General features: G+C 57.7%; 1 protein-coding gene across 1 annotated transcript in view; it reads right to left on the bottom strand.

The window, feature by feature from the left end:
• Positions 1-4,281: 4,281 nt before the first annotated feature.
• LOXL1 (lysyl oxidase like 1) overlaps positions 4,282-13,575 on the bottom strand; it is a 24,924-nt gene continuing 15,630 nt past the window's right edge. Inside the window, exons 3-7 of the mRNA XM_021719005.1 lie at positions 11,276-11,384; positions 7,403-7,540; positions 6,753-6,909; positions 6,137-6,232; positions 4,282-4,401 (exon numbers count right to left, since the gene is read on the bottom strand). Coding sequence (XP_021574680.1) covers positions 4,282-4,401; positions 6,137-6,232; positions 6,753-6,909; positions 7,403-7,540; positions 11,276-11,384 — 620 coding nt within the window. The remainder of the gene's footprint in view (positions 4,402-6,136; positions 6,233-6,752; positions 6,910-7,402; positions 7,541-11,275; positions 11,385-13,575) is intronic.

The raw sequence follows: 13,575 nt of genomic DNA, 5'->3' as shown, positions 1-13,575 counted from the left end.
AGAGTCCTACCAGCATGGAGGGCTGGCCCAGATGTATACCCCTGAGGGCACCCCTGGACCCACACTCTAGGCCAAGAGTCCATGTGCACACTGGAGCACTGTGTCTGGGAGTCTCCATGTGTGTGAGTGCACATTCCCTACCTCCCCACAGTTTGTGACATGCTTCTTTTGGGAAAGGCCATCCTCCTCTCTCCTTCCACTCAACCCTGTTCTCTGAGCCCCCCTTGAGCATCTATGGAGGGTCCAGATCTCCTCTCCAGAGAACTGCACACACCCAGCCCCCAGCCCCGACTTGGGGCTTGGAGACGAGTTCCAGCACTGCGTCCTCCTCGACTTGCCTATGGCCTCAAAAACTCAGTTTTCTTTTTTCTTTTTTATGTTTATTTTTTTTTCAGACAGGGTCTCACTCTATCACCCAGGCTGGAGTGCAGTGGCACGATCATAGCTCACCGCAGCCTCCAACTCCTGGGTTCAAGCGAATCCCCTGCATCAGCCTCCCAAGTAGCTGGGACTACAGGAGCAGGCCACCACATCTGGTTAATTCTTCAATTATTTTTGTAAAGACAGGGTCTGTGTTGCCCAGGCTGGTCTCAAACTCCTGGGCTCAAGCAATCCTCCAACCTCTACCTCCCAGAGGGCTGGGATTACCCACGTGAGCACCTGGTTAGTCAGTTTTCTCTCCTAAGAATTGGGTCTTTGCTTCCTAGGGTCCTCCTGACATCCTGGAATTAGTGATCTTGTCTGACCCTTCCTCTGTTCACCTCTGGAGGCATCTAGAAGGGGAGGGAGTTGCCATAAGGACACACAAGCAAGGGGTGCAGCAGGATGGGAGCCCTGGATGACACCTCCTGCTCAGTCCTCCTGGCCCAGCACCCAGGGAGAGCGGCAGGGCTACAGCACCTCTTCATGCCAATGAAGAGTTAAATCCTAGTGAGGGAGGAAAGGGGGAAGAGGGTCCATAACCCCTCCACCCTGCCTGGCTTCCTCTCCCCCATCAGAAGACTTTTCTGCTGCCAGCGACCTCAAAACGAGACTAGCAGCAGAGCCAAAAGGGGGGGCCTCCTCCCTGGAGAACCTCTGAGTACATGTGGGTCTCAGAATCTGGGGGGCACCACCCCGTCACTCATCCAATGTCCCCCTGCCCCTGCAGGAGCAGCTCACTGGCTCCCCATGTCAGTGCCCCAGCCGGGCAGGAGGACATTCCGGTTTACTGATGGGGGAAACTGAAGCCCAAAGGTGTAGCCTGATTTCCAGGGAGCAGGAAATTGCACCGGGCACCCAGAGCCTGGGTCCAAGGACCAAGTGTCTTTCTCTTTCTCACTAGCGTTACCTGCATGGGTACAGGGGTGCCTGAGGGCTCGCAGGAGGGCTGGGAGGGGTGAGGCCTCCCCCTTCTTCCTGGCTTCTCCTAGAGGACTCTAAGATGCCACAGCCGGGACAAGTGAGGGGGCTCCGTGGCCATGGGGCCTCCCCCCTGCTCCCATCCCTGCCCCTGGAAGCCCCCTGGCTCATTCATCGCATCTGTTCAACGCTGTCCCCTCTACCAAGAACACTCTTCATCCTCCCTTCCTGAAGGAGGTTGCCTCCCATGGGAAGGTTCCCTGTCCCCCTAAACTCTGTCTCAGGAGCAGTGTGTACCCCAGTCCCACGTAGTGGTGAGCTCCCCAGAGCAGAAATGGGGTGCTCCTGCGGGGTGGCTAGAAGCACAGTAGCAGAGAGTGAGTGGCTGGTGGAGAGTGACCTTACGGGGGTCCCTGTGCCTGGTGGTGGGACGGTTGGGTTGCAGGCTGAGAGGAGGGTGGGGAAGGAGCTGGGATCAAGCCCTCCCCCCATGGGATGCTGGACGGGGTCCTCTTCTCATGCAGCTGGCTTGGCCTCGGGCTAAACCCCACAAGGTTTCCACACTGGTGGGAGGTGGCTGTCCTCAGGTGGTGGCTGTCCCTTCCACATTCAGCTAGAGGAAGAATGAAGCCCAAGGATATCCCCTGAGCCCAGCCTCTCAGTGGCCAGCCCGGCCACCCGTGGGTCACATGCAGAACCACAGGGTAGAAAAACCTTGTTTTATTCAGCCTGGGCCTGGGCAACCTTGCACTGCGGTGTGGCCAAAATATAAAAAATAAAAACCAGTGACCGACACAACACGGCTGGAGAGAAGAGTTAGGAACAGAGGGGGGCCGGCATCCGGAATCCCTTGGTCGGGTCCACGGTCGCTCCCTGAGGCCGGCAGGGAGGGACGCCCCTGCCTGTGGGCTGCGGGGCTGGGCCCCTTGGCAGAGGCTGCCCATAGCAGGGCCTGCTTTGGAAGGGAGAGATTGGCCGTCTGTCCTGCTCGGAGATCAGGATCTGAGGAAAGAGAGAGAGAGAATCAATGGAGGCTTGAGAGGTGGGGCCCCCGGCCTACCCAACCCAGGCCCTCGCAGGAGGCCAGGGATGGCCTCTATTTTCCTGGGGAGTTCAGGCTCTGGGGGGGGGCGACCCCTCAGCCTACCTCCAGAAGAAAGGGGTCCGAGGTCTCCCCCTGCCCAAGGCACATCTCAGCATGCCCCCGAGTCCTAGTCCCAGACTGTTTCCTAGGTGGTTTACAGAGCTGCTACCATCTGGAAATTCTTTCTTGTTTTTTCTAACTCGGTACTTTTATTTGAAAAAAGCCTCGCTTTTTCCTCTTCAGAAACACGATGGAAACCCACAGGCGTCAGTCCCGTGGCCTTTCTGGGAATGCTCCGTCCGGCTTCCTGTGCACGCTGGCCCAGTCGCCCGCCTGCGGTCAGGGTCACAGAGACGCAGACGCTCTAATAAGACCCGGCCTTTCCAAACACTTATGTAAAGAGCTCTCGGAAGGAAGGGCCTTGGCCTTCCCTGAGCCCACAGGCCCCAGGGGAGCCAGAGGGAGGCTGGGCTGGGCTGCTCTGTGCCTGCCCGGCTGGAGGCTCCCAGCTGCCTGGGTCCTGGCTGCTGCTTCCACCCCCTTCTCCAGCACGAGCTCCCTGCCTCCCTCAGTCCCCCGTGGCCTCCTTTGTTTCCTGACTGCCCCTTCCTTCCCCCTTCTCCTCCTCTGCTGCTTAGGGAAACCTTTTCTGAGTTGGGGTCTCACTCTACTGCCCAGGTTGGAGTGCAGGGGCAGGATCAGAGTTCACTGCAGCCTCGACCTCTTAGGCTCAGGCCATCCCTCTGCCTCAGCCTCCAGAGTAGCAGGGACTACAGGTGTGTACCACCACGCCTGGCTAATTTTTGATAGCCCTGGCCCTAGTCATTCACTGAGCCCCAACTCTAGTCACACACTGAGCCCTGGTTCTAGTCACCCACTGAGTCCTGACCTAGTCACACACAGCCCCGACTGCAGTCACAGGCTCCATCTCCCCTTCCTGCCATCTACTAAGCATATACTTTTGGGGACAGATGCCTCGCCAGGCCTTGGGATCTCTGGCACGTTCCTTCTGGTCGACTGATTTAAGCTTAAAGCTCTAGAACTCTTCTTTTCTCTCTCTCTTTTTTTTAATTGGAAAAGAGTTGATCTGATTTGACCAAACATTTGAAGTTCACAGGGAGCGGGGTAGGGTTTGTTTTTGAGCTTGTCAGCACGGGTCTCTCGGCAAATGACCTGAGATCAGTCTCTCATGTCGGAGATCAGGAGAGACTGAGGAAGGCCAGCCCAGGACAGCAGATGCTGAGGATCCTGTCTGGCCACCATGAGCCAAAAGCCTGAACCACAGTTTTTATGAATGCCCTCCATCACAGGGACCTGGGGACTGATGACAGCTCATTACAACCAGAATCCCTCCTAACCGGGGACTGTCTAATCCAGTCCACTTGATAAGGACACTAATGCCCCAGCTGCTGCTCCCTGGGCAACACTGCGTGCTGGGGTCTTGACTGTGCAGGCCTCGGGCCTACAGACCTGCATCCCAAGCCTATGTGGCATCCCAAGCCTATTTCATAGTTGAGAAGGTAGCCCAGAGAGGTGAGGTGAATTACCCAATATCACAGAGCAAGGAAGCCAGAGAACTAGGACTACTGAGCCATGACATGTTCCAAGCAACACTGCCTTCTGCCGGTTTCCCCTTGGGACATCTTAGAGAGCCCCGGGATCAGGCCCCAGATCAAGACCCTTCAGCCTGAGCCCCCTCCCCACCATGAGCACCAGTTTGGCGCTGGCACCCACAAAGTTCTTTCAGCTGTGTTTGGCCACGAGGACGCCCTGAAGTGCAGGTGTCTTAGGTATTTCAGGGCCTGTGCCTGCTCCCAGGCAGGAAACGGACCAGGGTAGGAGGTGGGAAAAAGCACTTACTGGACAATTTTGCAGTTTGTTGTGGAAACGTAGCGGCCTGTGTAGTGAATGTTGCATCTCACAACATTGTTGGTGAAGTCAGACTCCAAGACAATGTACTTGGGGTTCACATGCACCTGGGGAAGAAGCAGACAGAGAGAAGGGGACCAGCTGGGGCGGGGGCTGCTGCACTGCACCTGGAACCCAGGAAAGGCAGTAGAGAGGCAGACAGACAGACACAGGTGGTGGGTGAGGCAGACACAGAAGTGGAGAAAGGCCATTTGAGACCAGGAGACACGGGGACAGAGGCACACCCCCAGAGACACAGGGGAGGGAGGAGGTGGGTGTCCCAGAAAACATTACCCCTTATAAGAAGGTCAGAAGCTTCCTCAGAGCCAGAGCCTGTGCCAGGAGGCCTGGTATAGGCACTCCGGGCCTGAGAGGGCAGGTCCAGCCCTAGGGAATGCAGTGAGGAGGTGCTGAACAGGGATTTGAGCCTGGCCCACCCACTCCGAGGCTCATAGAGCTCACCAGGCAGCCCTGTCTGGTGCCAGGTGGCATCCCCTCCTCTCCTGAGATGATGGCCCACGCCTAACCTGTGCTTTTTGTCTGAAAACGAGCTACTGGAACACACATTTTTTTTTTTGAGACAGGGTTTCACTCTGTTGCCCAGGTTGGAGTGCAGTGACCCGACCATGGCTCACCACAGCCTCTATCTCCTGGGCTCAGGTAATCCTTCTGCCTCAGCCTCCCAAGTAACTGGGACTATAGGCACACACCACCATGCCTGGCTAATTTTGTTTTATTTTATTTTGGTAGAAACGAGGTCTTGCTATGTTGCTCAGGTTGGTCTCCAACTCCTGGGCTCCAGTGATCCTCCCATCTTGACCTCCCAAAGTGCAGGTATGAGCCACCGTGCCCGGTCAACACAACACTTTTAACTATTAGATCGACTGGGATAGAGCCAGTTGTATATGATGAAGATTCCAGAACAGATGCAATGGCGTTCTTTCAAATCCTCATGCCCTCCTGAAGGGGAGGAACTGTATGTTGCTTACGTGGCTTGTGTGCCGGTGCCTAGAGCCCAGAGGGGCCTTTCTACGTGTTTGATGAGTGGGTGAAGGAGGGAAGGTGGATACACTGGACAGCCCCAGGCCCCCCTAAGGACTGCACGCAAGAGCCAGCTGAGAGCTCAGTGTGGGACTGCCTCTGGTGATCAGCGTCTCTCTGCAGGGAAGGCAACCCCTGCAGGCCCGATGTCATGCTTGTCCTCTTCTGAGCGTTTGCGTGGAGGGGTCCAAGCTAACTGGTCGAGTGATTCCCCTACTTTGCACCTGCATGGTAGAGGCTGAGCCTGGCATCCCCAGTGAGGCCATGATGACATGGCCTGCACGGACGCACTCAGGCTATGTGTTGTCAGCACGTGCTTCTATTGTCCCCCCACTCTCCCACCAAGGGAAGGGGCAATGGCGTGAGCGTGCACTGAAGCAGGAGGGGTGGAACGGACTCCTGGTCATGCAGCCCTCAGCTATGCAGGAGGACCTGAGAGCTTTCCTCGCTCTCCCGGATGGTACACGGTCGGCTCTGCCCACAGATCGGGGAGGGACCACATGGCCCTCTGAGTCCTCCCTGCTTGCTGGTCCTCTGTCAGTTAGGGAGACAGTGTCACCATCTCCTCCGGCCAGAGGGCCCTTGGGATCTCCATGGAAAGAGGCCTACATCTACCCAAGACCTGAGCCTTCTGACGGGAAACCTCCAGCCATGCTGAGGCTGCCTCGCTCTGTGGGGCACTGGGAGAAGGGAACACGCCCAGAGGTGGAAGCTTCTTTCAGGAGCGGGAAGACACTGGGGGACGCTGGGCCAGGAGCCCACCTTGAGGATGTAGTTCCCTGGCTGCACGTCGGTGATGTCGATCCACTGGCAGTCGATGTCGGCATTGTAGGTGTCATAGCAGCCTGGGCTCAAGCCCTGGGAAGGGACAAGACAGGGGAGGTGTTGCTGGCACCACAGGGCCACCGGTGCCCATCCTCAGCATGCTGGGGCCCTGCTTCTTCTGGCTTCACCCCTAGCCCTGGCCTGGGGTGGCTGCTCGGTGGGTCCTAAGGTCACAGATGGATGGACTGAATGGAAACGAGAGAGATGATGGGAGACAGAGATGGGAGGAATACCTGGGAAAGACAGAGGAAGGGATGGATAGAGACAGGACAGACGGGACAGCGTGGGTGGGTGGAAGGATGGATTTGGGTGGACATGGGCAGAAGGGGCCTGATGTGACACTGTTCCCCCCTCCCCATGCGCAGATACCCCCAAAAGAAGGCAGGAAGGGGCCTGGTTGTGGGGGGCGCCACAGGGCCCTGAGGGTTGGTGAGAAGACCTTCATGCTGTCAGGAGCTGGGTGGCAATGGCCTTGGCCCTGCTTGTCCTCAGCCTGCCTCAGAGGGCATGGCCCCAGCCCAGCCACCCGACCCCTGCTGCTCCCTCAGTCCACCTGCGTGTGGGAGGTGCACGCGTAGCGCTTGAGGTTGCCGAAGTCACAGGTGCTGTCCTCCAGGCAGAAGCTGGCCTTGTGGCCCTCGGCCACCTTCTTGCCCGTGGCTGCATCCAGCAGGTCATAGTGGCTGAACTCATCCATGCTGTGGTAGTGTCTGGGGAGGGGGAGAGAGAAGAGAGCCTGGGTCCCCCAGCCAGTCCTGTCTCCACCCCAGGATGGGCCCAGGTGACCTCACTGTCACCCGCTATGGACTCTTCTGTCCCTGAGCCCCACAGGGTGACATCTCCATGGTGGCATCTCTGCTCTCCCCCTGCCCAGCCAGGGCACCCCAGGAGAGCACCTCCTCGGGGCTCCTCACGTCCTCAGTGGGCTCCCACCAGCACTGGTCTTTCTTGGGCAGAGGTTTCCCTCCCTCAAGACCAATCCTTCCGGGTCCCATCATGCAGCCCAACTTTTGCCAAGGCTCCTTGGAGAAGCCCTTGCCTCAGGGAGGGGCCCTTGACAGGTGACGCCCTCCCCCACCTCCGGGGCTTCCAACCATCACCCGCATCTCGGAGAGGGAGCTTAGTGGAGAAGGGAGCTCGGGCGCCCAGGTCTCTGGTCCAGAGGGGAAGTGGGGAAGGCCGAGACCAGCCCGAGCCACTCACTGGTGGCAGCTATGCCACTCCCAGGTGTGCCGCGGCCTGTTGGGGAGGAAGTCTGCTGTGCCCTGGTTCTTCACACGCTGGGGGAAGCGCAGCAGGACACGCACGTCATAGTCGGTGGCCTCAGGGGCATAGGCTGTGCTGCGGGACGGGGGAGAGCAGACGGGGGCTGGAGCACCGTGGCACCAAAGCCTGGCCGTGCCCATGTCCCCTGGCCCCTGGCCTTCAACCCCCGCCCCCTGTCCCTCACTCCTGACCCCAAGAGGGCCTGGCTGTCCCCTCCTTTCTGGCCTCTACTGTGCAGCCGCCAGAGCCAACCGAGTCTAAAGTGACACGTCAGGACTGGCAACAGCCCTCGAGGGTCCCTGAGGTCCTCAGCTGGGGACAACCCCTGGGGGCAGTGCCATATAAACCTCTCTGAGGGGACATTTAAAAACAGCTCCATCCAGGAGATCCCGACAACTTTGCCCCCTCAGATGGAGCCCTGCATGTCTGGATATGCCATATCGGGTGTGGGCTGGAAATCATCAGGCTTGGGCTCCTCGGGCCAAAGCCACTTGACTTTCTTGGTTCCAGCTGCCCTTTTGTCCTCTCTTCCCCCACACCCTGGGATACTGTTTTAAAGTCTGTTTTCCAAACAGAACGGACTAAACTCCTTCCCTAATCCATACTTTTGCCCGTGCCGGTCGCTTGACCCAGAACTCCAAATCACATCCAGTCTCTCAGGCTCAGTTTAAGTTCCCTCTTCCAGGAAGTCTGCCCTGATGGCTCCACTTCAAGGCTCCTGACAGCCTGTGAGCTCTAACAGCACTGGCTGCAGCACAGTCTGAAACCACCTGTGCCCTGTGATGGACTGAGTGTGACCAGGCCACCTCTCCTTGACCACATGGCTTTGGAGCTAGTGAGCTGTCCTTTTCCATTTAGGTAGCATGGGTCTGGTGCAGATGAACAAGAGGCAGGGAAGTGCCCCTAAGGCCAGCAGGACAGCTGTCTGCAGTCAGCAGAAATGGGGAGGAGCCTGTAACTCCTCCAGCAATGGGGTCTTGCTACATTGTCCAGCTGGTCTCAAACTTCTGGCCTCAAGTGATCCTCCCAGTTTAGCCACCCAAAGCACTGGGATTACAGGCATGAGTGCTCACAAGTCACTTGGGACCCAAATTCCCAAGTGGGGCAGGCCTTGTGGGAAGGGAAGGGCAGATAGAGAAATGGGGGGGACAGCAAGGGGAGAAAAACACACACTGGTGCACACATGTGCATGCATGTGTGCACACACGTGCACACAAGGGCACACACGTGCACACAAGGGCACACATGCACACATGTGCACGCACACACATGAAGAGGTGGTAGGAGCAGGAAACCTGGCTGCAGGCTCCTCCCCTCTTTAGCTGACCGTGGGCAGCTGTCCTACCGGCCTCAGGGGCACGTCCCTGCTTCTTGTTAAGGTCTGGGTCCCAGGGCCAGAGGCAAGCGGTGGCCGTCGCAGGATTAGCGCTTGCTCTGAGAGTATGTCTGGACGGCAGGCGGCTGCAGCCCTGTCTGCCAGGACGCGAGGCCCCAAGCCTTGTCTGGGGGAAGCCTGGAATCTGTCTGTGTCTGGGTTGAAACAAAACATCCTCCTCCCCTGTTCAGCTCAACCCTGCCCTTCTGCTAGGCTCAGCACACCGTGGGAAACCATCAGGGTCTGGGTTCTAAGCCTTGCTTGGCTGGAACCACGGCGGGACTTGGAGATGGGCCCTCCCCTGCTCTGGGCTCTGCCTGCGGCGTGTGAACTGGCACCAGCCGTGACCCTCCTGCTTCAGGCCTCTGCTTCTGCAGGTCCTCTGGATCTGGACTCTCATGCTCAACCTCCTCTGAGGTCTCTGCCCCTGCCAACCTCTCCCTCCTCTGACCTGCCACAGCCGGGGCCTGTGTACCAACATTCTGGCGTTGGTCCCACTCCTGGGTTTGGTTCTGTCATTGGGACACAGGCGAAGTCCTCTCTCTCCAGCTGGATCAGGAGATCCTCCAGGAGGGAGGACAGCTGCCTTCTCCTGACCCTACCTGGGAGCTTAGGTCTGGGCACTTGGGACACCCGAGAAGAGGCAGTGACTCTTTGGCTTTGACAAAAATTCCTCAAGACTGGCCGGGCGGTCTGAGGCTGTGAGTCCTCATGGCTGGAGGAACCACAGCAGGGACACTGTGTTTCTCGAGGACAGCTGAGACCAGATAGGACCTGCAGGGCAGGATGACTGAGGAGCACTGAGGGCAGCACAACTGTCAGGCTGTGATGAGATCGGGAACTTGAAACAGCATCTAAAAGAGCAACATCATTAATCACTGTGCTTAGTTCAGCTGACACTTTAAAAAAAAATAGAGACAGGGTCTCTCACTCCGTCACCCAGTCTGGAGTGCAGTGGTGTGATCATAGTTGAGGTCAACTCCTGACCTCAAGTGATCCTCCCATCTCAGCCTCTCAAGTAGCTGGGATTACAGGTGTATACCACCACGCCTGGCTAAATTTTGAAATGTTTTGTGGAGACAGGGGTCTTGATACATTGCCCAGGCTGGTCTTGAACTCCTAGCCTCAAGTGATCCACCCAGGTCTGTGACCCAAAGCACTGGGATCATAGGCATGAATCACTGTGCTCAGCCCGCACTTTTTTTTTTTAAGCAAGACTTTCTCAATGAAGGAAGTGATGAGTTGAGTTAAAATCTGGGGCAAGTTCCTTCTTACAGACAGGTAGCAGTTTATGGTCAGCTACTCTGAGTGGTGGTGAATTAGAGTTCTTGAAAAGAGAAAACAGTTTAGGAACCCCGAATGTCACAAAAGCAAGTCATGAAGAAAAATCGGTGGTTTCAACAAAAAATATCAACAAAATAGGCAGATTGACACTTTTTTTTTTGAGTAGAGGTCTCACTCTGTCACCCAGTGGCACAATCAGGGCTCACCCCCACCTTGACCTCTTGGGCTCAAGCAATCCTTCCTCGTCAGCCTGCTGGGACTCCAGGTGTGCACCACCGCCCTTGGCTAATTTTTTAAAAAATTGTTTTTGTAGAGAGGAGGTTTCACTGTGTTGCCCAGGCTGGTCTCGAAATCCTGGGCTCAAGTCATCCTTTTGCCTTGATCTCCCAAAATGCTGAGCCACCAAGCCCAGCCGATATAAGTTTAACTAGTTCTTTTAGCACAAGGAGGTGCCCCCAAGGCATACAGGTCTGAGCAGAATGTGAACTGCTAATCAGTTAGAAGCCAACTCTGCAGAGGCATGGTCCCCTGCAGATAATGGAGAGTTGCCGTGCTCTGCCTCTGGGTTCACATACATGGGTCTCCTTCCCCTCTCCAGCACAACACGTAACTGAGGCCTCCTGCCACCTGTGCCCATTGCCCCTGCTGTGATCAGGCAGATACAGCCCAAGTCAGCCAAAGTCACACCTGTCCTCTGTGGACATGGCTCTGCCATTCTGGTTTCTGTCCTGCCGGCCTGTCCACCCCATGGGACTTCCCCAGATCTTTGGGGGAATGCAGGACTCCAGGGCTCACCTGAGGAAGCTTCACCTGGGGTGGTTCATATCTGAAAGGCTTCAGTTCCCTTAACAGCTCCCCCATTTTCTGATGGGCACCCCCCCCACCAGGGCTCGTGTGAAGGCCGGTTGCCGCAATGCATGTGAACTTCCTCGTGTGGACATAGGTCCACAGACGTGGGGTGTGGCCCCCACACCCTGCCTCCTGACTCCCTCGGGGCAGGCAAGGAGCCCGGATGGAGAGGTCAGAGTCTTGAGTGGTTCAGGACCAGCCAGGGCCATCAGCTTGCAGGCAGCCTGGCTGGCAGGAGCGCCAGTTCTGGACGGCTCCCAAGGACCAGCCTGACGCCTTCCGCCTCCACCCCAGCCCCTTACCTGGCCAGACACTTCTCCTCCGCAGCGCAGCGCAGGGAGTACAGGTGGGCTCTCTGCACGTAAGTGGATGCTTGCACGTAGTTGGGGTCTGGGACCAAGTCAGGGAGACCTGGGGTGGGTGGGGAGAGGAAGGAGGGAGGGAGAGCCGGACACAGAGAGGATCAGGTTGGCTGCTGCAGATGCCGAGAGACTGCTACCCGCCCCAAACGCCCTTCCCTGTTCTTCTGGGGCGTTGGGTCCCAGGTGCAAGTGGAGGGGGGCGGTCAGGGGAGGGAGGCAGCAGGAGCTCAGCCCTGGGGCTTCAGTATGTGGAAGCCGCCAGGGCCTCCTGGAGGAGCTGGGCTGTGAGCAAGGTCTGGGAGCCAGGGTGGAACTTAGAGAGCAGGAAAGGGTGTTCTTGGCAGGGGGACAGCCTGCACAGAGGCCTGGAGGCAGGACGAAGCGAACCAAGTCATTTCCTGATGTAGACACCTCCTCTGTGTGCTCACTCCCGGGGCCTCTCATCCCCAGTCCCCAGACACCCTGCCCCACTCACCCCTGCTAAGAGAGCCCTGGGCTTCTGGCCCGGAGTGGGTGTCCAAAGGCTCCTGGGCAGAGCCAGGTGGACGCCGGCTGGCAGGAGCGAGTGGGCAGGAAGGAAAGGTTTGGAAGGAAAACACTTCCCCAGAGCCGGCTGCTGACTGGGCAGGTTTCTCAGCCCGGGCGCCCGGCCCGACCTTCTCAGGATTCCTTCTTCCTGGCACGGCCCCTCCTGCCCCCACCCGTCACCTGCCACCACTTCCTGCCATCGAGGTCCCCTCCCCCAGACCTGACCACATCCTCTGCCATCTGCAACCTCTGGCCTCCAACCTGAGGGAGGCTGTGGATGACTCCATGGCAAGGTACAGGGCCCAGAGACACCGTCCAGCCCTTGTGACCACTTGTCCCCCAGGAGATGCCAGAGCCCAGGGTCTGTTCCTCCTGCTTCTGCCCCCTTGCCCGCTCCCTGGGCATGTACGAGGCTAAGTAAAGGGTATAATAGGTACAAGCGGAAACCAGATTCAGGCGTCCAGACCCGTCCCGTGCTGGCATAAAGAAAGACTCATCCTCATGGTGAATGGGGGTCTGAGTGGGGTGGGCGTGAGTGGGGGGAAGTCCAGAGCAGGGGTTCCATCCCAGCTCAGTCACCCACTTAATGGGGAGCATGCCTAGGGCCTCTAAGCCCCTCTGTCTTCTGGTCTCAGGGATTCTATCCGGTGCATGATGCCAGGCCGCTGAACATTCCTCTGAGCTTCTTTTAAGCCTTCTGCTCGTGGGGGAGTGGGGAGGGGGGGCAGGCAAGACGGGAGACTTGAGTCACATGGAGGGACTTCCTGCCCCACTTCCTGTAGCCAAGACCCTCTCATCAGCTCTTAGGTCCAGGAGGTGAGGTGAAGTCTGGCTCCTCAGCCTTTGACAGAAGTGTCTGCAGCACATCCACCCAACCCCTGGGCTCCCAGCCCGTGGCTCTGCACCCCCAGGGGCTTGGGCCTCAACAGGGAGCTGGGTCCAGGCAGCCAGGGCGATGTCACCTACTTGGAATGGACAGAAGTATGGAGTACGGGGGTGGGTGAGGATGAGGTGGTTCCTGGCTGGGGGGGACTTCTTGGCCAGCCCAGGTCCTATTACTCGAGCCCCCAGGAATGTCTGCAGTCATTCCCCAAGGGACCTGAGGCCCTCAAGCCAGCCTGGAGGCAGTTCTCACCCTCTGGTCCCCAGAAGGCTCTAGGGGAGGTTGAGGACAAGAGGAATAGCCCCTTCCCCATCAGCAAGGGCCTGGGGCTCACGGGGTGTGAGTAGGGAGGCTGGGCCTGCAGCCTTGTGGGACGCAGTGTTTGGTATCAGACAGCTGCCACCCCCACCCCAGGCCGGGTTTAATAAATACCACACAGATGGCTCTGCAAAGTCTTTCTGGCCAGACCCTTCCTCTCCAGGCCATTTCGTGAGCTGGCCATGCAACCCAGGAGGCTGGGAGCCAGTGGGGTAAGAGGCCGGGTGGGCAGAGGCTGGGCTCCTGGGTTCTGACTGAGCCTTGACCATGGTCACAGACTGAGCCTCGACCCTGGTCACACACTGAGCCCTGATCCTGGTCATACACTGAGTCCCAACCCTGGCCACACACTGAGCCCTGACCCTGGTCTCACACAGTCTTGCCTGATCACACACAGTCTTGTTTGGTCACACACAGGCCTGATACCTATTAACAATTCTGAATCTTGGTCTCCTTGCTGTTTGTCCCTAGATGATGGGCTAAAGCTCTATTTTTTTTTTTTTTTTTTTTT

The sequence above is a fragment of the Carlito syrichta genome, unplaced genomic scaffold, assembly GCF_000164805.1.
Source record: "Carlito syrichta isolate Samal-C Ts95f unplaced genomic scaffold, Tarsius_syrichta-2.0.1 Scaffold314063, whole genome shotgun sequence".
NCBI lineage: Eukaryota > Metazoa > Chordata > Mammalia > Primates > Tarsiidae > Carlito > Carlito syrichta.
This window is presented reverse-complemented; position numbering and strand designations above follow the sequence as displayed.